The 24132-nt window shown below is 45.1% G+C and overlaps 1 protein-coding gene across 1 annotated transcript; it reads left to right on the top strand.

Annotated features, from left to right (window-relative positions):
* The first annotated feature begins 7430 nt into the window (after positions 1 to 7430).
* Positions 7431 to 23265, top strand: LOC126379093 (codanin-1). The gene is made up of 16 exons (XM_050027656.1): positions 7431 to 7597; positions 7682 to 7770; positions 9285 to 10745; positions 11147 to 11377; positions 16500 to 16600; positions 16680 to 16822; positions 16903 to 17199; positions 17655 to 17867; positions 17995 to 18144; positions 18292 to 18472; positions 18568 to 18713; positions 19149 to 19317; positions 20263 to 20400; positions 20644 to 20760; positions 20990 to 21195; positions 21486 to 23265. Exons 1-16 carry the CDS (start codon positions 7511 to 7513, stop codon positions 21594 to 21596), a joined length of 3840 nt encoding a protein of 1279 aa, XP_049883613.1. The 5' UTR covers positions 7431 to 7510; the 3' UTR covers positions 21597 to 23265.
* The last annotated feature ends 867 nt before the right edge of the window (positions 23266 to 24132 follow it).

The following is a 24132-nucleotide window of genomic DNA, read 5'->3' as shown; positions in this document are numbered from 1 at the left end:
GGTTTTTATTGAATCTGCACTGATTTTAATTCCTGAGCTTTCGATGCCCATAATCATTGGTTTGTATACTTCTGGAAGACCAGCTAACATTAGCGTTCCTAGCCACTCGTCGTCGACTTCAAACCCAATATTTCTTAATTTATGGGCAGTGGTCATGACTTTATTGACATAGTCTTCTACATTTCTTGAAGCTTCTAATGTAGTGGTGATAAGATCCCTTAAAAGGGCCACTTTTCTCGTCAGACCATTGTCATCGAATGCTCGCGCTAAGTTTTCCCAAACCTCTTTCGCTGTTTTCGCATCCTGTACGTGTATGTAATTAATTGGGTCTAATAATAAAATCAGTTTGCACTTCGCTTTTACGTCCTTTTCAGAGTCTTTTTCCATGCCTGTTACACAGTTCCAGAGGCCTTCGTGCTGTAAGTATGCGGTCATAGCAAATTTCCAATTGGAATAGTTATCACGACCCGTGAGTTTTTCTATATTGAAGTTGTTTCCACTCGACATCTTTTTGTGAAAACGGCTATGAGCACGTTGTAATTGTAACCTCTAAAATGTATGATGCGACTTTCCTTCACAAATATCTGAATATTCCTTGAATATTTATTTATGATCAACCACGCTCTGCTACCATGTGAGATTTTATATCGTGGTTTATAAAACAAACAAACTGTACACGTAATATTGTTTTTATATTTCAAAAAGCGATTAGAATAGAACACAGTGGGAAAAATTATGACAGGAGAAGTGTCAGATGGACGTCATAGAGATGCGTTTTTTTTTTTATCTTATACAAACTAACACATACCCCAAGTACTTACTACCATACCCCAAGTACTTACTATCATACCCCAAGTACTTACTATCATACCCCAAGTACTTTCTACCATACCCCAAGTACTTACTACCATACCCCAAGTACTTACCACCATACCCCAAGTACTTACCACCATACCCCAAGTACTTACTACCATACCCCAAGTACTTACTACCATACCCCAAGTACTTACCACCATAACCCAAGTACTTACCACCATACCCCAAGTACTTACTACCATACCCCAAGTACTTACTACCATACCCCAAGTACTTACTACCATACCCCAAGTACTTACCACCATACCCCAAGTACTTACCACCATACCCCAAGTACTTACTACCATACCCCAAGTACTTACTACCATACCCCAAGTACTTACTACCATACCCCAAGTACTTACTACCATACCCCAAGTACTTACTACCATACCCCAAGTACTTACTACCATACCCCAAGTACTTACCACCATACCCCAAGTACTTGGTACCAAACCCCAAGTACTTACCACCATACCCCAAGTACTTACTACCATACCCCAAGTACTTACTACCATACCCCAAGTACTTACTACCATACCCCAAGTACTTACTACCATACCCCAAGTACTTGGTACCATACCCCAAGTACTTTCTACCATACCCCAAGTACTTACTACCATACCCCAAGTACTTACCACCATACCCCAAGTACTTACTACCATACCCCAAGTATTTACTACCATACCCCAAGTACTTACCACCATACCCCAAGTACTTACTACCATACCCCAAGTACTTACTACCATACCCCAAGTACTTACTACCATACCCCAAGTACTTACTATCATACCCCAAGTACTTACTATCATACCCCAAGTACTTACCACCATACCCCAAGTACTTACTACCATACCCCAAGTACTTACCACCATACCCCAAGTACTTACCACCATACCCCAAGTACTTACTACCATACCCCAAGTACTTACTACCATACCCCAAGTACTTACCACCATACCCCAAGTACTTACCACCATACCCCAAGTACTTACTACCATACCCCAAGTACTTACTACCATACCCCAAGTACTTACTACCATACCCCAAGTACTTACTACCATACCCCAAGTACTTACTACCATACCCCAAGTACTTGGTACCAAACCCCAAGTACTTACCACCATACCCCAAGTACTTACTACCATACCCCAAGTACTTACTACCATACCCCAAGTACTTACCACCATACCCCAAGTACTTACCACCATACCCCAAGTACTTACTACCATACCCCAAGTACTTACTACCATACCCCAAGTACTTACCACCATACCCCAAGTACTTGGTACCAAACCCCAAGTACTTACTACCATACCCCAAGTACTTACCACCATACCCCAAGTACTTACCACCATACCCCAAGTACTTACCACCATACCCCAAGTACTTACCACCATACCCCAAGTACTTACTACCATACCCCAAGTACTTACTACCATATCCCAAGTACTTTGTACCATACCCCAAGTACTTGGTACCATACCCCAAGTACTTACCACCATACCCCAAGTACTTACTACCATACCCCAAGTACTTACTACCATACCCCAAGTACTTACTACCATACCCCAAGTACTTGGTTCCATACCCCAAGTACTTGGTACCAAACCCCAAGTACTTACCACCATACCCCAAGTACTTACCACCATACTCCAAGTACTTACTACCATACCCCAAGTATTTACTACCATACCCCAAGTACTTACTATCATACCCCAAGTACTTACTACCATACCCCAAGTACTTACCACCATACCCCAAGTACTTACCACCATACCCCAAGTACTTACTACCATACCCCAAGTACTTACTACCATACCCCAAGTACTTACTACCATACCCCCAAGTACTTACTACCATACCCCAAGTACTTGGTTCCAAACCCCAAGTACTTACCACCATACCCCAAGTACTTACTACCATACCCCAAGTACTTACTACCATACCCCAAGTACTTACTACCATACCCCAAGTACTTACCACCATACCCCAAGTACTTACCACCATACCCCAAGTACTTACTACCATACCCCAAGTACTTACCACCATACCCCAAGTACTTACCACCATACCCCAAGTACTTACTACCATACCCCAAGTACTTACTACCATACCCCAAGTACTTACTACCATACCCCAAGTACTTACCACCATACCCCAAGTACTTACCACCATACCCCAAGTACTTACTACCATACCCCAAGTACTTACTACCATACCCCAAGTACTTGGTACCAAACCCCAAGTACTTACTACCATACCCCAAGTACTTACCACCATACCCCAAGTACTTACCACCATACCCCAAGTACTTACTACCATACCCCAAGTACTTACCACCATACCCCAAGTACTTACCACCATACCCCAAGTACTTACCACCATACCCCAAGTACTTACCACCACACCCCAAGTACTTACTACCATACCCCAAGTACTTACTACCATACCCCAAGTACTTACCACCATACCCCAAGTACTTACCACCATACCCCAAGTACTTACCACCATACCCCAAGTACTTACCACCATACCCCAAGTACTTACTACCATACCCCAAGTACTTACTACCATACCCCAAGTACTTGGTACCAAACCCTAAGTACTTACCACCATACCCCAAGTACTTACCACCATACCCCAAGTACTTGGTACCAAACCCCAAGTACTTGGTACCAAACCCCAAGTACTTGGTACCAAACCCCAAGTACTTGGTACCATACCCCAAGTACTTGGTACCAAACCCCAAGTACTTGGTACCAAACCCCAAGTACTTGGTACCAAACCCCAAGTACTTGGTACCAAACCCCAAGTACTTGGTACCAAACCCCAAGTACTTGGTACCAAACCCCAAGTACTTGGTTTTGGGTAGGTTTGAGTTTTGTTAGGTTTGGGTTTCTTGGGTTTGGTTAGGTTTGGGTTAGGTTTAGGTTAGGTTTGGGTTAGGTTTGGGTTAGGTTTGGGTTAGGTTTGGGTTAGGTTTGGGTTAGGTTTGGGTTAATTTGGGTTAGGTTTGGGTTAATTTGGGTTAATGTGGGTTAGGTTTGGGTTAGGTTTTGATTAGGTTTGTTTGGGTTAGATTTGGGTTTGGGTAGGTTTGTTTTCTTAGGTTTGGGTTTCTTTGGTTTGGTTAGGTTTGGGTTAGTTTTGTGTTAGGTTTTGATTAGGTTTGTTTGGGTTAGATTTGGGTTTGGGTAGGTTTCAGTTTTGTTAGGTTTGGGTTTCTTGGGTTTGGTTAGGTTTGGGTTAGGTTTGGGTTATGTTTGGGTTAGGTTTGGGTTAGGTTTGGGTTAGTTTCATGTTAGGTTTGTTTGGGTTAGAATTGAGTTTGTGTAGGTTTGGGTTAGGTTTGGGTTAGGTTAGGTTAGGTTAGGTTAGGTTAGGTTTGGGTTAGGTTTGGGTTAGGTTTGGGTTAGGTTTGGGTTAGGTTTGGGTTAGGTTTGGGTTACGTTTGTGTTAGGTTTGGGTTAGGTTTGGGTTAGGTTTGGGTTAGGTTTGGGGTAGGTTTGGGTTAGGTTTGGGTTAGGTTTGGGTTAGGTTTGGGTTAGGTTTGGGTTAGGTTTGGGTTAGGTTTGGGTTAGGTTTGGGTTAGGTTTGGGTTAGGTTTGGGTTAGGTTTGGGTTAGGTTTGGGTTAGGTTTGTGTTAGGTTTGGATTAGGTTTGTGTTATTTTTGGGTTAGGTTTGGGTTTGGTTTGGGTTTTATTAGGTTAAGGTTTGGTTTTGGTTAGGTTTTGATATTGTTAGGTTTGGGTTTCGTTAGGTTTGGGTTTGGTTAGGTTTTGATTTTGTTAGGTTTGGGTTTTGTTAGTTTTGGGTTTAGTTAGGTTTTGATTTTGTTAGGTTTGGTTTTTGTTAGGTGTGGGTTTTTTTAGGTTTGGGTTTTGTTAGGTTTGGGTTTAGTTAGGTTAGTTTAGGTTTGGGTTTGGTTAGGTTTTGATATTGTTAGGTTTGGGTTTGGTTAGGTTTTGATTTTGTTAGGTTTGGGTTTTGTTAGTTTTGGATTTTTTTTGGTTTAGGTTTTGTTAGGTTTGGGTTTTGTTAGGTTTGGGTTTAGTTAGGTTTGAGGTTTGTTAGGTTTTGGTTTTGTTAGGTTAGGTTAGGTTTGGGTTTGGTTAGGTTTTGATTTTGTTAGGTTTGGTTTTTGTTAGGTTTCGGTTGTTTTAGGTTTGGGTTTTGTTAGGTTTGGTTTTTGTTAGGTTTGGGTCTTGTTCGGTTTTGCTATAGTTAGATTGCGGTAGTGTTAGGTTTTAGCATCTGAATTCTTGAGTTGTTTGCTGATACTGTGAGTGATTTGTGTATTTTTTTAGCGGTTTTGCTTTTTTTATTTTAATATGAGCAATGAAAATTCTGTAATATCAGTCTACTGCAGCAATTTATTATAGACGCCTATCAATTTTATTGCATTATCTGATAGTTTTTGCCTCCCCAAAAATTTTAAGACCACTCCGGCGCCTCTAGGACGTCGGGAAGGCAAAAATTTTGCCCTCCCACCCTCCCAGTTGCTATTTCTTAGGTAACCACGCACTCTGTCATCAGGTAGAATCGTTTCACATAGGTAGTCGCGCCGCGGTTTTTTAAGTATAACAATTATTATATGTATATATAATAATAATATAAATATTGTATGTATAAATAATAATAATAATACCTATATTTTTTTTATAATGTTTATACTTTAGCCGCGTAAGACAGGACTTGCAATAATTTAATTTTAAGTCAAATGTTTTTGTTTGTGCTTTGTGGTAGGTATATTGTTGAACGTTGAGTCACGGTTGAATTGCAATTGGTTTGTTGGTTGGTCTGGTACTGTTCCATTTCAGTTCAAAGTCAGTCCCAGTCCCAGATCAGTATGTAAATATTATTTTGTTAAAATCGGATATTAATTTAGAATCGCTAGTTGCAGGTTTGTAGAAATCAAAGGTTGCACCGACTTAGAAGTTATATCTTAACATACAAGTTTTTACCCGACAGCAGCAAAGCAAAAAGGAGGGTTATGTGTTTGACTTTTTTGTGTATTATATTTTAGTGTATTTTTGTGTGTGTGTGTGTGTGTGTGTGTGTGTGTATGTGAATTTAGTATTCCTTACGATGTCACTAACACCCTATACATGCTATAAAACGGACCTAAATTAAAAGAACAAGAAAATGAAAGTACATATATATTACTAGCTTTTACTTGCGGATTTTTTTTTCTATTTACATGATAATTACGTTGCATTGATAGCATAACTGCTCAGACATGTTCCGCATAAATTTTATTTTATAATTTTATATTCAAAACTTGCATAAAACATGAACGGAAGCACGTTATCTTAATAAATAATATAAAATAATAAATAAATCACAAAATAATATAAGTAAATTAGAAGTAAATAGAAATATAAGTTTAGAAACTAAAACCTACTGCGGAAAAATTACGCTCAAAATGTATGAAACAAGAAAATATTTGTCCGAAATTTTTCCGAATATATTTTTATAACATATCCGTGGTCGTATGCTAATCTCTCCTAAGAGTTTGATTACCAGTGCACGCAGTGGGTTTTAATTTTTCAAATTACTTTTTATTTGAATATCGATTAGGCTGAATGTTTTAAATGCCTGTGTCAGTTATGGCAGCTTATAAATTGAAAACGACTGACAGATCATTGACAAATGTCAGGTTTTTTGGCGGGAACGGGAACGGGACAGTTGCTTTCTTCATTGAATATCAAAGACCAAGTATGCTTTAACTATAAGTTGAAGTTCATTGAATAATCTAAATAATTAATACGAAGTGGTGTTTAGTGATTAATAATCGCATTAGTCGGAAAAACATTCGCAACAGTGTTAATTTATCGGAATATTCAATAAACAAAGTGTCACCAGTCAAAGTGTCAGTCAGTGTCAGTGTCAAAGTGTGTTTTCGCTTCGTGCCAACAAGCCGCTTCATAACTCGAAAGTTTATGCGGACTTTTGAGTTACTTCGTTTGGGGTTCGAAGAAGGAGTCTGCTCCGAGGGTGGGAGCTTAGGTTTCATCATTAATCCCCATCACCTTCATTATTTCATTAATCATCAAGAAAAAAAAATACGTAAGACATGGCTGTATGGGCATAATACCCTTTGCCTTACCCTACGGGGAAAACAAAAAAAAAATTGACAAAAGTCATTGGCAAGGCTTTTCGGCGGGAAACGGGAACGGGACAGTTGCTTTCTTCATTGAGTAATCTAAATAATTAATACGAAGTGGTGTTTTGTGGTTAATGATCGCATTAAGTTAGTCGGAAGACATTCGCGAGTGTTATTATATTGGAGTATTCAATAAACAAAGTGTATCTGCCTATTTTCGCTTCGTGTCGGGAAGCCGCTTCATAACTCAAAAGTTTATGCGGACTTTTGAGTTAATTCGTTTGGGGTTCGGAGTAGGAGTCTACTCCGAGGGTGGGGGCTTAGGTTTCATCATCATCACCTTTCATCATTTCATTAATCATCAAGAAAAAAAATACGTCAGACATGGCTGTATGGGCATAGTTCCCTTTGCCTTACCCTTCGGGGAAAACCAAAACAAAAAAAAAAAAAAAGTCATTGGCAAAAATTATGGAAGTTTCACTTTTACCGCGCAGCTGCCAATCGATTGGCAAAAATTGTTTCAGTTTATGTAAATAGCAACTAAAATGCCCGAGACAATAATAGCAAGTGTACTGAGTGGCGAGCTGGAGGCGCGGCAGCTGCGGGCGTGGCTGCGAGGCGCCACCGCGGAGGTTATACCGACATCCACCTGTCCCCATAGTTGTGTTGTTTTGTATAAAATTCGTTGCGATATTGACGGGGTGCTCCGCTTGCAGGGCGTGGCGGAGGCTCGCGCGCTGCATGGCTGCAGCAGGAACGAGTTCGTGCTGTATTTCTTGTCGTATTTGAGGAATCAAACTGACAGGTGAGCTGCTAGCGTTTTGTAAACAAACTTTGAATTTTCAATCATTTCTGCACAGAGATGCTCTGTTGAGCTGTAAGGAATATGAGCTGGCTCTTGTGTGAGCTACACGTCAGGTCTCTGCCCACCGCATGTTGTTGGTAAGTGTATTGTTGTAAGAAATGTCCACTGGAGGCTGACCTTGGAAGGTGCCCGTTTTTCAACTTTGTGTTGCTGATGGGTGTCGAAATTAAGATCTGGAATGTCTAGATTCTACGATTTTATTGATTTTAAATGTTCCTTTTTTGTTGTTTGTACAAATACAACCTCAACCTGTAATCTTTGCTGCAGAAGACGTTTATTTCTATTCCTTTTGTGTCTCAATATAGACATGTTAAACTGTTAATGTTCATTGCCAGCAGTGTTCCATCATGTTTCAACAACAGTTTAATTTGTAAGAAATATCATGTGTTGTTGGCAGTTAGTTTTAGTTTGTAACTTGGAGATATGCCGTTCCACAGTCAGCATTGTTCAGGAAAACAAATTGAAAATGTAGTCAATAGTTAACAAAATAGATACAATAGACAATACACACGTCATTGCACAATCAACCCTGACACCGGGGTTGATGAGGTTGATAATTCACCTCACATCCCTCACAATAGAAGAAGATTGCACAATTAATACTGGTGCCGTGGTTCACCCTCAACTTGTGCTGAGTGAGATGTCTACCACACCTGATTTGCTTATATTTGTAATTGTTTTGTGAAAATTTTAAATGATGTTATTGTCTTGTTTTTGTGTGTGGAGTACTTTTGTAACAAATAATTACTATTCTATTCATAAAAACAACATACACATATCATCCTCATCATGTTGTCACAGGGCCGTTTTTATAACCTGAAGGTTTGACGGGTCCATTCATTGAACTGACTATAAATCTAACCTTCAGTCATATTCATTCACCACTAAGCACATGATAATCATTTATAATCCAAGCACATATTCAAAGCCAAATTCCAAAATGATTGATTTACGCCCATTCTGGGATTCAAACCTTGAATGTCCCATTGAGAGTCTTGCTTTCAAGCAATTGGGGTACCACGGCTCGTACTTTTTTTATTTTACTTTTTTTTATTGTACACATAAGTATGTGTCATGTTCATCTTGTTACCTGTTTATGTCATCACAATGTACCATGCCTCGTACAAATAATGTAGATTCTAATAAATTAAACGAGGCAAGAAGATAAACAAGCTACAATTTATAAACTTTTGTTAAATGTTAAAAATGAAGAAAGTTTTTGTTATAGTTCACCACTGTCATGTTGAATGAATGAAATTAACGATTATACTTTGACACACTCCACTCAATTTTTGCTACACCCACCTACAGGAACCTACTTTGAATTTTGTAGAATAATTATTATTTATTTATGAAAACACAAATACAGTAGTAAGAAAAGGTAGTAATAGTGGTAGTGTGGATAAATAAATGTTATCTTAATGTAAAGTAAAGGGATTGTTGTATGATTCCAGCATAGTCCAGCAATGCGGCGGCGCGGTGCCGGCGGCGCCGCAGTCCCCGGTGGTGGCGGGGCGGCCGCACCGGCGCTCCGTCTCCGACCCCACGCACTCCGCCCCCGAGCCCCACCCCGGCGACCCCCGCGCCTGCCTCGCCGTCGCGGCCGACCCCCGTCCGCACGACTCGCCAGCTAGAGACAAGAAACGCGCCACCAGGAAAGTCAAAACGAAGTTGTTCCCCGACGACAGGAGTAGAGAGTCCATACAATCCGTGTCCTCTGACGAATCGAGGCTTAATTCGGGTATCGACCGGTTGAACCTCTCCAGCAGTACGCCGTTGAAGAATGGTTTGAAGATGGAGGCGGGCAGCGCGCCCATGTCCCCCATAACGCCCGTGTCCCGCAGCCACGAGCGCTGCGACACGCCGCGCGCCCACCCGCGCCACGCGCGCTCGCACGACAAGACATTGGGCGACTACCTCACCAGCGCGCAGAAGACTTCCAAAAAGAAGAAGAGTAGCAGCAAGAATGTCTCAGAAGAGAGCGAGGGGAAGATGGAGCTGGATATCAGCAGTTCGGACGCGTTTCCTGATTTGTCTGTTGGCGCGAGGAAGTCGAGCTCCTTGAGGTCAGAGAAGAGGAGGATCAAGCCCACGAATATAGATTTAAGCAAGAAGAGTCTGTCGTTGAACAGCTTCAACTCGGAGCAGTTCCAGCAGCCGTCGCCGCTGGCGCTGGAGGAGAACGCCGCCTTCAAGCCGCCCAAACTGCAACCGAAGGAGCTCGCTAGCAGCTATGACGCGGAACGGAACATGCTGCGGCAGGAGAGGAGCCGCCTCATGGAGAAGTTCAGCACGATGAGCGCGGCCACGTCACCCAAGTGCAGCACCCCCTTGATAAAAATAACACAAAACTCGTTTGATAAAGCAGCGACTTACGTAACAGCTGACGCGTCGAAAATCACTTTTAAAGACAAATTGGACTTGTTGGTAGAACTATACGATACAATGTTGACGTACAACTTAATATTCTGCTACAATACGGAGCTGTTCTTCTTGATATCAATTCTGCAGTCGAAGCAGAACGAAGATGACTACGTGGATGTTGAAAGCAAACTCACGGAAGAGAACATGGCCAGTTACTTACTCCGCAGTATACACAACTGCGTGTACTTCGCGGTGAGGGCTCTGTGGTGCCAGCGGAACGTTCTAGAAGTGATTTTAGATAAACAGTCGTTAAAGTTGTTGGGTGAAGTGAAGAGTGTGCGAGCGATAGGGCCGGAGCTGGCCAAGTGTATGTTGAATGCTTACGGGGTGCGGTGTGAGGGCGAGAAGGAGGGCGCGGGGGGGTGCCCCGCGGGGGACGGCGGGGGGGTGGTCGTGTTCAACTTGGAGACAGACAACGCGGACAACTTTCCATCCACGGCCAGCTTCCAGAGCTTCAAGAAGCAACGAGACATGTTCTATGAGATCGTCAGGTTAGAAGTACTAGCATTGTTGTTGCACTTTCTTGTCATTTCTCCTCCTCAGTCATAACACTTGGCGAAATGATGTAGATTCATAAATGTTATGTTGACCTTCAACAAGTTTACCCATGATAATAACATAATCATAAGCTCACGACTATGTCCCAATTGGGGTAGTCAGAGGTACATCCATCGCAAGATGAACTAAGTACCCACACGTCACCGAGCTTTCTGTAAGACCAATGTGGTGGGCCGTGTCGCCGTCTATAATGGTTGAGACAACTGTGTGTTAGCGAAAACTACATTACAGATAAATTATAAACTCGCCGGTGCAAGTCCGGCACCGTTATAGACAGCGCCACCCGCCACGTAGGCGCCATAGCCGTGAGCTCACGTGCCGCCGCTGCCGCCAGGTGGTACCAGGAGTGGGGCGGCGCGGGCCCGGGCGCGTCGCTGCGCAGCCGCGTGCGCGCGCTGCTGGGCGCGGGCTCGGGCGCCACGCTGCCGCACCTGGCGCGGCTGTGGGCGCGCCACCTGGCGGCGGGCGGCGGCGGCGGCTCGCGCCTCGGCAAGCTGCACCGCCGCCTGACGCGCCCGCCGCAGCAGGGCGGCGCGCTCTTCACCACCGACGAGGAGTTCTACAGGTATGTGGCTTATCATTCGTACCAACAGTCACTTATCCCAAAGTCACTATTCACTAATCCGTCATTTTACCGCCATTGTACCGCGACCCGACATTCAACCGTCGTCCATCAGTCACTAATCCGTCATGATACCGCCTCATTACCGCCATTGTACCGCGACCCGACATTCATCCGTCGTCCATCAGTCACTATACCGCCTTATTACCGCCTCATTTCCGCCTTATTACCGCCTCATTACCGCCATTGTACCGCGATCCGACATTCATCCGTCGTCCATCAGTCACTAATCCGTCATTATACCGCCTTATTACCGCGTCATTACCGCCATTGTACTGCGATCCGACATTCATCCGTCGTCCATCAGTCACTAATCCGTCATTATACCGCGTCATTACCGCCATTGTACCGCGATCCGACATTCATCCGTCGTCCATCAGTCACTATACCGCCTTATTACCGCCTCATTACCGCCTTATTACCGCCATTGTACCGCGATCCGACATTCATCCGTCGTCCATCAGTCACTAATCCGTCATTATACCGCCTCATTACCGCCATTGTACCGCGATCCGACATTCATCCGTCGTCCATCAGTCACTATACCGCCTTATTACCGCCTCATTACCGCGTCATCACCGCCATTGTACCGCGATCCGACATTCATCCGTCGTCCATCAGTCACTAATCCGTCATTATACCGCCTCATTGCCGCCATTGTACCGCGATCCGACATTCATCCGTCGTCCATCAGTCACTATACCGCCTTATTACCGCCTCATTACCGCGTCATCACCGCCATTGTACCGCGATCCGACATTCATCCGTCGTCCATCAGTCACTAATCCGTCATTATACCGCCTTATTACCGCCTCATTGCCGCCATTGTACCGCGATCCGACATTCATCCGTCACTATACCGCCTTATTACCGCCTCATTACCGCGTCATCACCGCCATTGTACCGCGATCCGACATTCATCCGTCGTCCATCAGTCACTATACCGCCTTATTACCGCCTCATTACCGCGTCATTACCGCGTCATCACCGCCATTGTACCGCGATCCGACATTCATCCGTCGTCCATCAGTCACTAATCCGTCATTATACCGCCTTATTACCGCGTCATTACCGCCATTGTACCGCGATCCGACATTCATCCGTCGTCCATCAGTCACTAATCCGTCATTATACCGCCTCATTACCGCCATTGTACCGCGATCCGACATTCATCCGTCGTCCATCAGTCACTATACCGCCTTATTACCGCCTCATTACCGCGTCATCACCGCCATTGTACCGCGATCCGACATTCATCCGTCGTCCATCAGTCACTAATCCGTCATTATACCGCCTTATTACCGCCTCATTGCCGCCATTGTACCGCGATCCGACATTCATCCGTCACTATACCGCCTTATTACCGCCTCATTACCGCGTCATCACCGCCATTGTACCGCGATCCGACATTCATCCGTCGTCCATCAGTCACTATACCGCCTTATTACCGCCTCATTGCCGCCTTATTACCGCGATCCGACATTCATCCGTCACTATACCGCCTTATTACCGCGATCCGACATTCATCCGTCGTCCATCAGTCACTAATCCGTCATTATACCGCCTTATTACCGCCTCATTGCCGCCATTGTACCGCGATCCGACATTCATCCGTCACTATACCGCCTTATTACCGCCTCATTACCGCGTCATCACCGCCATTGTACCGCGATCCGACATTCATCCGTCACTATACCGCCTTATTACCGCGATCCGACATTCATCCGTCGTCCATCAGTCACTAATCCGTCATTATACCGCCTTATTACCGCCTCATTGCCGCCATTGTACCGCGATCCGACATTCATCCGTCACTATACCGCCTTATTACCGCGATCCGACATTCATCCGTCGTCCATCAGTCATTATACCGCCTTATTACCGCCTTATTACCGCCTCATTACCGCCATTGTACCGCGATCCGACATTCATCCGTCGTCCATCAGTCACTAATCCGTCATTATACCGCCTTATTACCGCCTCATTGCCGCCATTGTACCGCGATCCGACATTCATCAGTCACTATACCGCCTTATTACCGCCTCATTACCGCGTCATAACCGCGTCATCACCGCCATTGTACCGCGATCCGACATTCATCCGTCGTCCATCAGTCACTATACCGCCTTATTACCGCCTCATTACCGCGTCATTACCGCGTCATCACCGCCATTGTACCGCGATCCGACATTCATCCGTCGTCCATCAGTCACTAATCCGTCATTATACTGCCTTATTACCGCCTCATTGCCGCCATTGTACCGCGATCCGACATTCATCCGTCACTATACCGCCTTATTACCGCCTCATTACCGCGTCATTACCGCGTCATCACCGCCATTGTACCGCGATCCGACATTCATCCGTCGTCCATCAGTCACTATACCGCCTTATTACCGCCTCATTACCGCGTCATTACCGCGTCATCACCGCCATTGTACCGCGATCCGACATTCATCCGTCGTCCATCAGTCACTAATCCGTCATTATACCGCCTTATTACCGCCTCATTGCCGCCATTGTACCGCGATCCGACATTCATCCGTCACTATACCGCCTTATTACCGCCTCATTACCGCGTCATCACCGCCATTGTACCGCGATCCGACATTCATCCGTCGTCCATCAGTCACTAATCCGTCATTATACCGCCTTATTACCGCCTCATTACCGCCATTGTACCGCGATCCGACATTCATCCGTCGTCCATCAGTCACTAATCCGTCATTATACCGCCTTATTACCGCCTCATTGCCGCCATTGTACCGCGATCCGACATTATCAGTCACTATACCGCCTTATTACCGCCTCATTACCGCGTCATTACCGCGTCATCACCGCCATTGTACCGCGATCCGACATTCATCCGTCGTCCATCAGTCACTAATCCGTCATTATACCGCCTTATTACCGCCTCATTACCGCCATTGTACCGCGATCCGACATCCATCCGTCACAAATCCGTCATGATACCGCGTTTTTACCGCCTTATTACCGCCTCATTACCGCCATTGTACCGCGATCCGACATTCATCCGTCGTCCATCAGTCACTATACCGCCTTATTACCGCCTCATTACCGCGTTATTACCGCGTCATCACCGCCATTGTACCGCGATCCGACATTCATCCGTCGTCCATCAGTCACTAATCCGTCATTATACCGCCTCATTACCGCGTCATTACCGCCATTGTACCGCGATCCGACATTCATCCGTCGTCCATTAGTCACTATACCGCCTTATTACCGCCTCATTACCGCCATTGTACCGCGATCCGACATTCATCCGTCGTCCATCAGTCACTATACCGCCTTATTACCGCCTCATTACCGCGTCATTACCGCGTCATTACCGCCATTGTACCGCGATCCGACATTCATCCGTCGTCCATCAGTCACTAATCCGTCATTATACCGCCTTATTACCGCCTCATTACCGCTATTGTACCGCGATCCGACATTCATCCGTCGTCCATCAGTCACTAATCCGTCATTATACCGCCTCATTACCGCCATTGTACCGCGATCCGACATTCATCCGTCGTCCATCAGTCACTAATCCGTCATTATACCGCCTTATTACCGCCTCATTGCCGCCATTGTACCGCGATCCGACATTATCAGTCACTATACCGCCTTATTACCGCCTCATTACCGCGTCATTACCGCGTCATCACCGCCATTGTACCGCGATCCGACATTCATCCGTCGTCCATCAGTCACTAATCCGTCATTATACCGCCTTATTACCGCCTCATTACCGCCATTGTACCGCGATCCGACATCCATCCGTCACAAATCCGTCATGATACCGCGTTTTTACCGCCTTATTACCGCCTCATTACCGCCATTGTACCGCGATCCGACATTCATCCGTCGTCCATCAGTCACTATACCGCCTTATTACCGCCTCATTACCGCGTTATTACCGCGTCATCACCGCCATTGTACCGCGATCCGACATTCATCCGTCGTCCATCAGTCACTAATCCGTCATTATACCGCCTCATTACCGCGTCATTACCGCCATTGTACCGCGATCCGACATTCATCCGTCGTCCATTAGTCACTATACCGCCTTATTACCGCCTCATTACCGCCATTGTACCGCGATCCGACATTCATCCGTCGTCCATCAGTCACTATACCGCCTTATTACCGCCTCATTACCGCGTCATTACCGCGTCATCACCGCCATTGTACCGCGATCCGACATTCATCCGTCGTCCATCAGTCACTAATCCGTCATTATACCGCCTTATTACCGCCTCATTACCGCTATTGTACCGCGATCCGACATTCATCCGTCGTCCATCAGTCACTAATCCGTCATTATACCGCGTCTTTACCGCCTTATTACCGCCTCATTACCGCCTCCGTATCTCGATCCGACATTCATCCGTCGTCCATCAGTCACTATACCGCCTTATTACCGCCTCATTACCGCGTCATTACCGCGTCATCACCGCCATTGTACCGCGATCCGACATTCATCCGTCGTCCATCAGTCACTAATCCGTCATTATACCGCCTCATTACCGCCATTGTACCGCGATCCGACATTCATCCGTCGTCCATCAGTCACTAATCCGTCATTATACCGCCTTATTACCGCCTCATTACCGCCATTGTACCGCGATCCGACATTCATCCGTCACTATACCGCCTTATTACCGCGTCATTACCGCCTCATTACCGCGTCATTACCGCCATTGTACCGCGATCCGACATTCATCCGTCGTCCATTAGTCACTATACCGCCTTATTACCGCCTTATTACCGCGTCATTACCGCCATTGTACCGCGATCCGACATTCATCCGTCGTCCATCAGTCACTAATCCGTCATTATACCGCCTTATTACCGCCTCATTACCGCTATTGTACCGCGATCCGACATTCATCCGTCGTCCATCAGTCACTAATCCGTCATTATACCGCGTCTTTACCGCCTTATTACCGCCTCATTACCGCCTCCGTACCGCGATCTGACATTCATCCGTCATCCATCAGTCACTAATCGCCAAGTGTACGTGGCACTACTGTCGTGGGGGTGTGTCTTGCAGGGAGTTCCTGGTGGTGAGTGAGAGCGAGGCGTTCCGGGCGCACGTGCGCGACGCGCTGCTCACCGAGCTGCTCGCCATCGACAAGCAGCACCACCTCAAGGGTACGGCATTGCCATCGTTATGTTTTGACTGGCCGGCTTCAAATGAAACCAACGTTCCCTACGTGTGTGGTGTCCGCAGAGGGCGTGGTGCCGCAGGGCGGCGCGTGGTGGTGGAGCGCGCGGCTGGGCAAGCTGCTGGGCGCGCTGGCCGCGCTGCCCTACGAGGGCGCCCGCGGCGCCGGCGAGCGCCTGCTGCGGACCAGCCTGGCGCTGAGGACCTACGTCAGTATACACTGTCGACTCTGTTATTTTTATTCCTTAAAGGAAATCTTATAATCACAACATTTCTTTCCCTTTTTTAGAGCCAACCGCCCTTCGACCTTCTCGGCATCCTGGAGTCAGCGTACCAGGAGTCCCGGCTCATCATCACGGTCCCCTGGACGTGCCACTACCTGTCCACGTTGGACCCGGTCGCCCTGAGGCTGCCCTACTACCAGCGCGTGTTGAAGATGTTGGCTGCGATATACAGGGGGTTGGCCCCTCGCGGGGACACACTGGGCGCGAGTGTGGGTAATGAGTGTGGGGACGCGGACAGCGTGACGCGGTTGTATTTGAAGAGCACGCTCGCGTGGTTGTTCGCCGCGCCACATGTGCCGCAGGTATACCAGTTTTAATACTACATAATTGTAGGTTGAATGAAACGTAATGCAAAGGTGTGTGAAAGAGAGAGCGACGTGTGAGCGAGAGAGAAGAGAGGATTGCGGAAAGACAGGGAAATGGCGGTCGGTTGTTTTTAAAGAGGAAAGCGTAGAAAACTATAAAACGTTTAAAATAAACAAAGGTAAAGAAATAATAATCGTTTCCTGCTCTATCCCACATAATTATTTGTGTTGAGTTTGTACATGATTATTTAATTGTAAATGCTACGACACAAGTATAATTATTTTAAATCTTATATTAATATAAAAATAATTTTAATTTGGTGATTCCGGCAATATTTTTTTTTATTTTCCTGGGACCGGGATTCCGTTATTACCGGGATTTTCTGGGATTATAAATCTGGGAACTCCGTTTTACGATGTTTGTATCAATCAATTTCTTCCATTACTTTTAGGAAACCCTGTACGAGGACAGCACGACCCCCCTCCCGGCCCGCACGGCCGCGCCCCCCTCGCCGCACGTGCTCTCCGAAGCGGCGCTGGAGGTTCTGCTTCCCGCCAGGAGGACGCTCCACGAGCTGCTGGCGGGCGGCAGCGCGGGGGCCCCGCAGGCGAGGCACGTGACGCCGCTGCGGGTGGGCGCGGTCACCAAGCACCACGAGATACAGGTACATGGAGGTCCACCCGACGAGCTGTACAACTTTCAATACTTATTTACCCAGCTGTACCCGTCGCGTGTTCCACATCACACGATATTTTAGAGAATTCCCAAAGGTAACGGAGACTCGCCCGCAGGCGCGGCTGGAGGCGGCGCTGGTGTCGGGGGCGGCGGGCGCGGCGCGGCGCGTGCTGGAGCTGGCGGCCGAGCGCGTGGCGGCGCGCGCGCAGCGGCGGCTGGCGCGGGCGCTGCAGCCGCACCGCGGGGCACGCTGCGGGCCAGACACGGTAACATCTCCGAACGTAAATGTATGAAGTTTATACCTTTGCCTGTGCTCAGTTTGTACTTTAATATTGACATTCTGTTAGTGGAATTCGTTACGTTAAAATATATTTTTATGGACAGTCTTGATACATCGAGTCATGATTAACCAGGGCTGCGGCCCCGCCGACGTGGCGGCCGTCGGCGAGGTGGGGCGGCAGGCGCGCGCGTGGCTGCGGGCGGCGCTGGGCGCGCTGCTGGCGGGCGGCGCGGGCGCGGGCGCGCTGTGCGGCCTGGCCGAGCGCAACGTGCGGGCGCGGCTGGCGCGGGCCGCGCTGGACGCCGCCGCGCCCGGTGAGTGGCTCGGAGTCTTTGTTCGGTGGGACGCCTCCCATTAGTCGAGTGCGAGATGGTGTCACTAACTCCGTGTACACGTGTGGTCCCCGCAGGCGCGTTGTGCCCCGCCGCCGCGGCCGAGCTGCAGGCGCTGCTGGCGGGCCCGTGGAGCTCTGGTGACGACCCCCCGCCCGCCGCGCCCGCGCCGCCCGCCGTGCCCGTCGTGTACAGCGTGGCCGAGAGCATCATCGAGCTTAAGGTAAGGCGGTAATTAGGTACAAAAAAAAACTAGAAAAAAATACTTTGACGTAAATTTATTTAAAAAGCACAGTAAACAATCTTTCAAGCAGTATACGTCTAATTACTTTGTCTAAAATTACATTACAAAAACTCTTTATTGCACTTAAATCATATTAAAAATGCATTTATATTATAATTAAATTAAAAAATACTAATAAATAAATAATAATAATAAAATTATTTAAAAATAAAAACTTATTAATAAATTATTAAAATTACTTCGAGGAAACCATGAATCTGAAATGGTCGTTTTTGAAGACCTGTTTCTAAAGCCGGCCAAAATACGCAAAAAATATATGGAATGCTAGTGACACCGTACTGAATACTGTAGGGCCCTTGATTTTGAATTATCCGTGTAATAACAGACTTGATAATAACTCTTCACCTGCCCCAGGAGCAGGTGTGCCAGCTGCTGTGGCCGCCGCAGGAGCCCGGGCCGGCGCCCCCCCCCTCCGGCGCGCTGGCGGCGTGCGCGCGCGCCTGCGCGGCGTGCAGCCCGGCGTGCCGCGCGCCCGCGCGCCGCGCCGTGCTGCAGCTGACGCTGGACCTGTGCGTGCTCACGGGTACGTGGCCTGCGCCCTATATCTATGTACGACATACCGGCGCCTTATAGCCAGAACCCCGTATGTGGCTTTTTAAAAAAATTACACTCGAAATTGACATGTCCCGGAATTATAATTTATCGGGATCCCGAGATACCGGGATTCGAAAATCCCACACGGATATGATAATGGTAATACTAATAATAATAGTCGACAAAAGGTCCATCTAAATAATAGTATTTTATGCAACAGTTGTATAAGAAGGGTCAAAAAATGCGAGTGGCGTGAGTTGCGATGTGAGCCTTGGCGAACATCGCAATAAGAGACGCCACGAGCATTTTTTGACCTAGTTATACAACGTTGCATACAATACTTTTTCTACGACGACGTCATTTTTCCTTTTTATTTTATACTTTTTAGTGTTTTGAAACGAAACACAAAAATTTTCCAATTTATTTTCCAACGCGCGGGAAAATGGCGGCAAATGTATACTTTTTTTTTATAGTATATCTATGGCACCAAACAAAGTAAAGGTGCCAGTTTCCAGGTCAAAAAAAAAAACAACAACAATGCTTTTTTGGCGACATTATAGTACAGTTACACTTTGTAAACAATGCTTTTATAGGCCATAGAGCGTACACTTTTTCAAAGAGTTTAATTATGTATGTACTTATATTAGACTTTTTGGTTATTTAAATGCCAGATTAAAGTAGAGGAGTAGAAAAAATAATAAAAAAGAGTTACTAATGATTTCCTGTTTTTTTCTTTATGTGTATAGTCTTTTTTTCAACAATAATTTATTTTGTATATTAGTTTTATATTATTTGCTCGCCATACGCATTAGGTTACACTTATGTACCTTTATAAGTAAATATATAATATAATAATAATAATTTTATTTTTTCCTATTGTATGTACCTTGTGATCTTTATGCTCAGTAAAATTCATTTATGTGTTCCCCCGCAGCGTGCAAGCGCCCTGCGGATCTGACGGAGGAGTTCCTGGACGCGGTGGAGGCGGTGTGGGTGGCGTGCTGCGGCAGCGCGCCGCCGCGGCCTGCCTCGCCGGCGGGGTCGCGGGCCGCGGGGGGCGCAGGATGCGAAGGTGAATATATTGACTTGAACATTGCAACTTCACTAACATGTTTGTTAGGTGAATGCAAGAAGACATTTAAAAGTATGATGAATTCAATTTTGTTTGTTTTATTGTAAGTTAATGTATGCATCCATTAAATGACATTGTTTGTTTATAACACCATGGGCAACTTATGTTATCAATAATAAATGCTAAAACATTTTTATAGCATATTATGTATTGGAGGAATATACTTTGTAACCTGTCTATCAGCCGTCGACTCCCGCGCACCCACGCCGGACTCGGACGGCGAGCCGGCGCCGCCGGGGAATATCGTGATAGCCGCCGCTACTTCCGGGGCACACGTTGCCGCGCCCCCTGCTGATAAAGGTACACTCACATGATAAGTCTTTCGAAATGGGATCCCGGGGTTTTCAATGTAAAATCCCGAAACCCCGGATTCAGAAAAAAAATCGGGATTAAATAATCTCTGAGTACGATGTATTTATGTCATGGTTATCTGCTTTTCAATATATGTTAGATGGACTCAATCAATCAATTACCAAAACAAATCGATGATAATTAATAATTTTGGTGCATTACTAACATCATGATGCAGGTACAGCAGACGAAGACGAGGTGTGGTCGATGTTCGGGCGCGTGGTGTGCGCGCGCAACATCACGCTGGTGGCGCGGTGCGGGGTGGGCAGCGCCAGCTGGCGCGCGCTGGCGGCGCTGCTGGGCAGCCTGCTGCGGCGCGGCTGGCTGCACGAGCACGTGCTGTCCGAGCAGTGCGTGGCGCTGTACCGGCACGAGTGGCCGCAGGTAACGTCGTGGCGCATTAATAAACATAGCACTTTTTTGTATTCAGTATAGTAACTTATATTATAATATTATTATTATTTTTTTATTAATATATGTTTATGTATATCCTATTTATCCTCGCAGATACTTTAGAACGCTTTTGATATGAATATGTCGATGGTGTAATGTACATTTGCACCACCAGTGTATTTACGGGTCGAACTCATACGAAAACCCTTTCAAAGTGCGTATGACTTTAAATTCTGAGTCTTTACTTTTTTCCATTCACGTGTCTCTGTATTTGACTCCAGGAGGTCCTCTCGCCCCTGTCAACCTGCCTGCACTCGCTGTCGACGCGCGCCGGCTCGCTGCACATGCTGGTGGGCTTCCTCGCAGACTACTGCAGCGACCTCATGCACTGATAGTCTGGTATCACACAGCAGACACGAATATGCTCAAACGTGTGCCTATATGTGCCAGACTATGATATAACAAGGTCCCGAAATACCGGAATAAAGAAGGAAATGGATATTAAAATATTGTGATAAGGGAATAATGGGATTTTAAATTACCGGGATACTGAAATACCGAAAGGCAATCCCGGGTATTTAAATACCGTGTTTCAGAAATATGAGGATTGTACTGTACCTGGATCCAGTCGTACCGGGGCGGCGTATTTCGAAATGCTACTTCAATACGTTTCAAACGGTGACGAACTGATGTAGGATTTCTAAGTTAATATGCATCAAAATGTGATTGAAACCCTCATTGTATTCGTCAACTTCGCGTGACGTCTCGGCCGGCGGGGGTGTATTGAACTAGCGTTTCGAAATACGCTACCGGACGACATACCGATTATGATCATCATGGAACATTAATATTATATCCGCTCCGACCAGGCAGCGAGCATCACTTACTTCTTTTTCTTGTGTGGTTGTGCAATAAAAAGTTTTGTATTGTATTGGATCATAAATAAATAGCTGTAAAATATACATAATAGTGATGCGTTCGATTCGTCTTAATAAGTGTCTTGTGTAGATATATGAATTTTTGAACATTTACATGTATTTATCTTTATGTATTTGCGTAGAATAAACAATAATACCACGAATAGAAGGGACACCCCGCCCCGCGCCGATACGAGCTTGATTACCTCACCCCCGATTTGCATGCCCACTTCAGTCCGTAAGGCGCAAGCAGTAATGGAGCGGAACTGTCTCTCTCATCGTAATTGGCAATCCAATTGTATGGAGTGCCCGGGCTGTAGTATTTGTGTCTTATGAGCGTGTACTTTATTGTCTTCTCCGTTTAATTATAAGATAAGAAGAATAAGAATAAAATAAATTTATTGCCAGTAACAAGATCAATAAATTATTATATATTTACAACTTATTTATAATTCCGAAATACCGGGATCTCCTAGAGCTGGGATATTGAAATTCCGGATATTGAACTCGGATGTCGTAACACCGCAGTTCAGAAATACCGGGATTCGTCTCAAGCATTTATAAATGTTCTATATTATATTACCTTATATCTAGTAAGATAGTTAAAAAAAAATATACATCACATACTTTATATTATCGTGTAGAACAAAGAAGATCTCTTCGCCTTAACAAAATAAACACCAAATTAAAGTCTAGACTAAATAGGCGTGCTTTATATCTGCCATTTATGGTCCACTACAAAAATGTTATACATATAGGGTATTAATGACACAGTAGCGAATACTGAAGGGATGATTCCGCTCATAATGCTGAGTTAATCTTAAGTTGAATTTTCCATCGCAAAAGTGTGTATTTAAAATGAAAATAATTTAAAAGAAATCATGAATTTTGCGGCGGAAAATTCCCCTTTGTATTATTTATTTATTATGGACAACTTACAAGCTACACTCTGCACATGCAAAGTTACAGACAATAAAAAAAAAGATTAAGAGCTGTTTGTACACTTCACCACCAGTGTATCTAGTCCCAAAAAAAGATTTTCTCAGAATCATGAAATGAATCATCCCCCTCAGTATTAGTTACGTCTCTAACACCCTGTATATTGGAGTAATAAAAATATGAGTCATGGACGGTGGACAAAAAAAATAGCAGAAGCCGGAAGAAGAATAAAAAAGGACAAAATAAGTAGCACCACTAACTTATTCCCCTGTTCACACTAATTAAAATAAAAAATAAATCTCATATTCCCACTGCTGGGCACAGGGCTCCCAACAACGGGAGGCGGTACGGAGCATACTCCACCACGCTGCTCCACTGCGGGTTGGCGGATATATACTATTACGTAGGTATATTTTAGATAATTTGATTCAAATTATAATCTTTTCATATATTGTATATTATACCTCCAGACAGGGTTGCGTAATAATACGTTATGAAACTTTTTGAGTTAGTCACAAAGTGTCCGTTTTACATAATAAATTATTGTTAAGCAAGTTTATTGTATTGCATGTTGTTTTATTGTATATTGTATTGTTTGTGATCGTGTTAGGTTAGATCGTTTTTATTTTACAGTCATCTCCTGTTTACTAGGTAAGTTTGTTTTACGTTAGGCCATATCGTCTTATCTTGTGTGTATTGTATATCTGTGGCGAAATTCGAAACTATTTTATAATCTACACAAAAATAGTTCAATTGTAGTACAATATAAATGTTTTGTATTTAAACATCGCAACCGGGAATTGAATTTGTGACCTTACAAAGGGTCGTTATCTTCTTTTGCGATTTGATAACAAAATTAGAGTTAAGATACAAAAGTTTAGGAGAATAACAAATAAATTAATTGTACCGAAGACACCACGACAGTGCTTGTATTGTATATTGTATTGTACTTATTGTATTGTGTATAGTATATTATTGTATTGAATGTTAAGTTATTGTTGTATGTTTATAGAGAAGGGGGAAGAGAGCCGACTCAAACAAATAAAGATATAAAAATAAAATATTGAAATCA

This window comes from Pectinophora gossypiella, chromosome 28, assembly GCF_024362695.1.
Source record: "Pectinophora gossypiella chromosome 28, ilPecGoss1.1, whole genome shotgun sequence".
NCBI classification, from domain to species: domain Eukaryota; kingdom Metazoa; phylum Arthropoda; class Insecta; order Lepidoptera; family Gelechiidae; genus Pectinophora; species Pectinophora gossypiella.
The sequence above is the reverse complement of the archived record's forward strand: the minus strand, read 5'-3'. Positions and strand labels throughout refer to the sequence as shown.

Bases quoted from the DNA above. Each gene is read 5' to 3' on its own strand.
- LOC126379093 (XM_050027656.1), top strand. From the start codon at position 7,511: ATGCCCGAGACAATAATAGCAAGTGTACTGAGTGGCGAGCTGGAGGCG. The intron at 16,823-16,902 runs GTCAGTATACAC...TCCCTTTTTTAG, and splicing joins GCCTGGCGCTGAGGACCTAC to AGCCAACCGCCCTTCGACCT. The intron at 21,196-21,485 runs GTAACGTCGTGG...ATTTGACTCCAG, and splicing joins ACCGGCACGAGTGGCCGCAG to GAGGTCCTCTCGCCCCTGTC.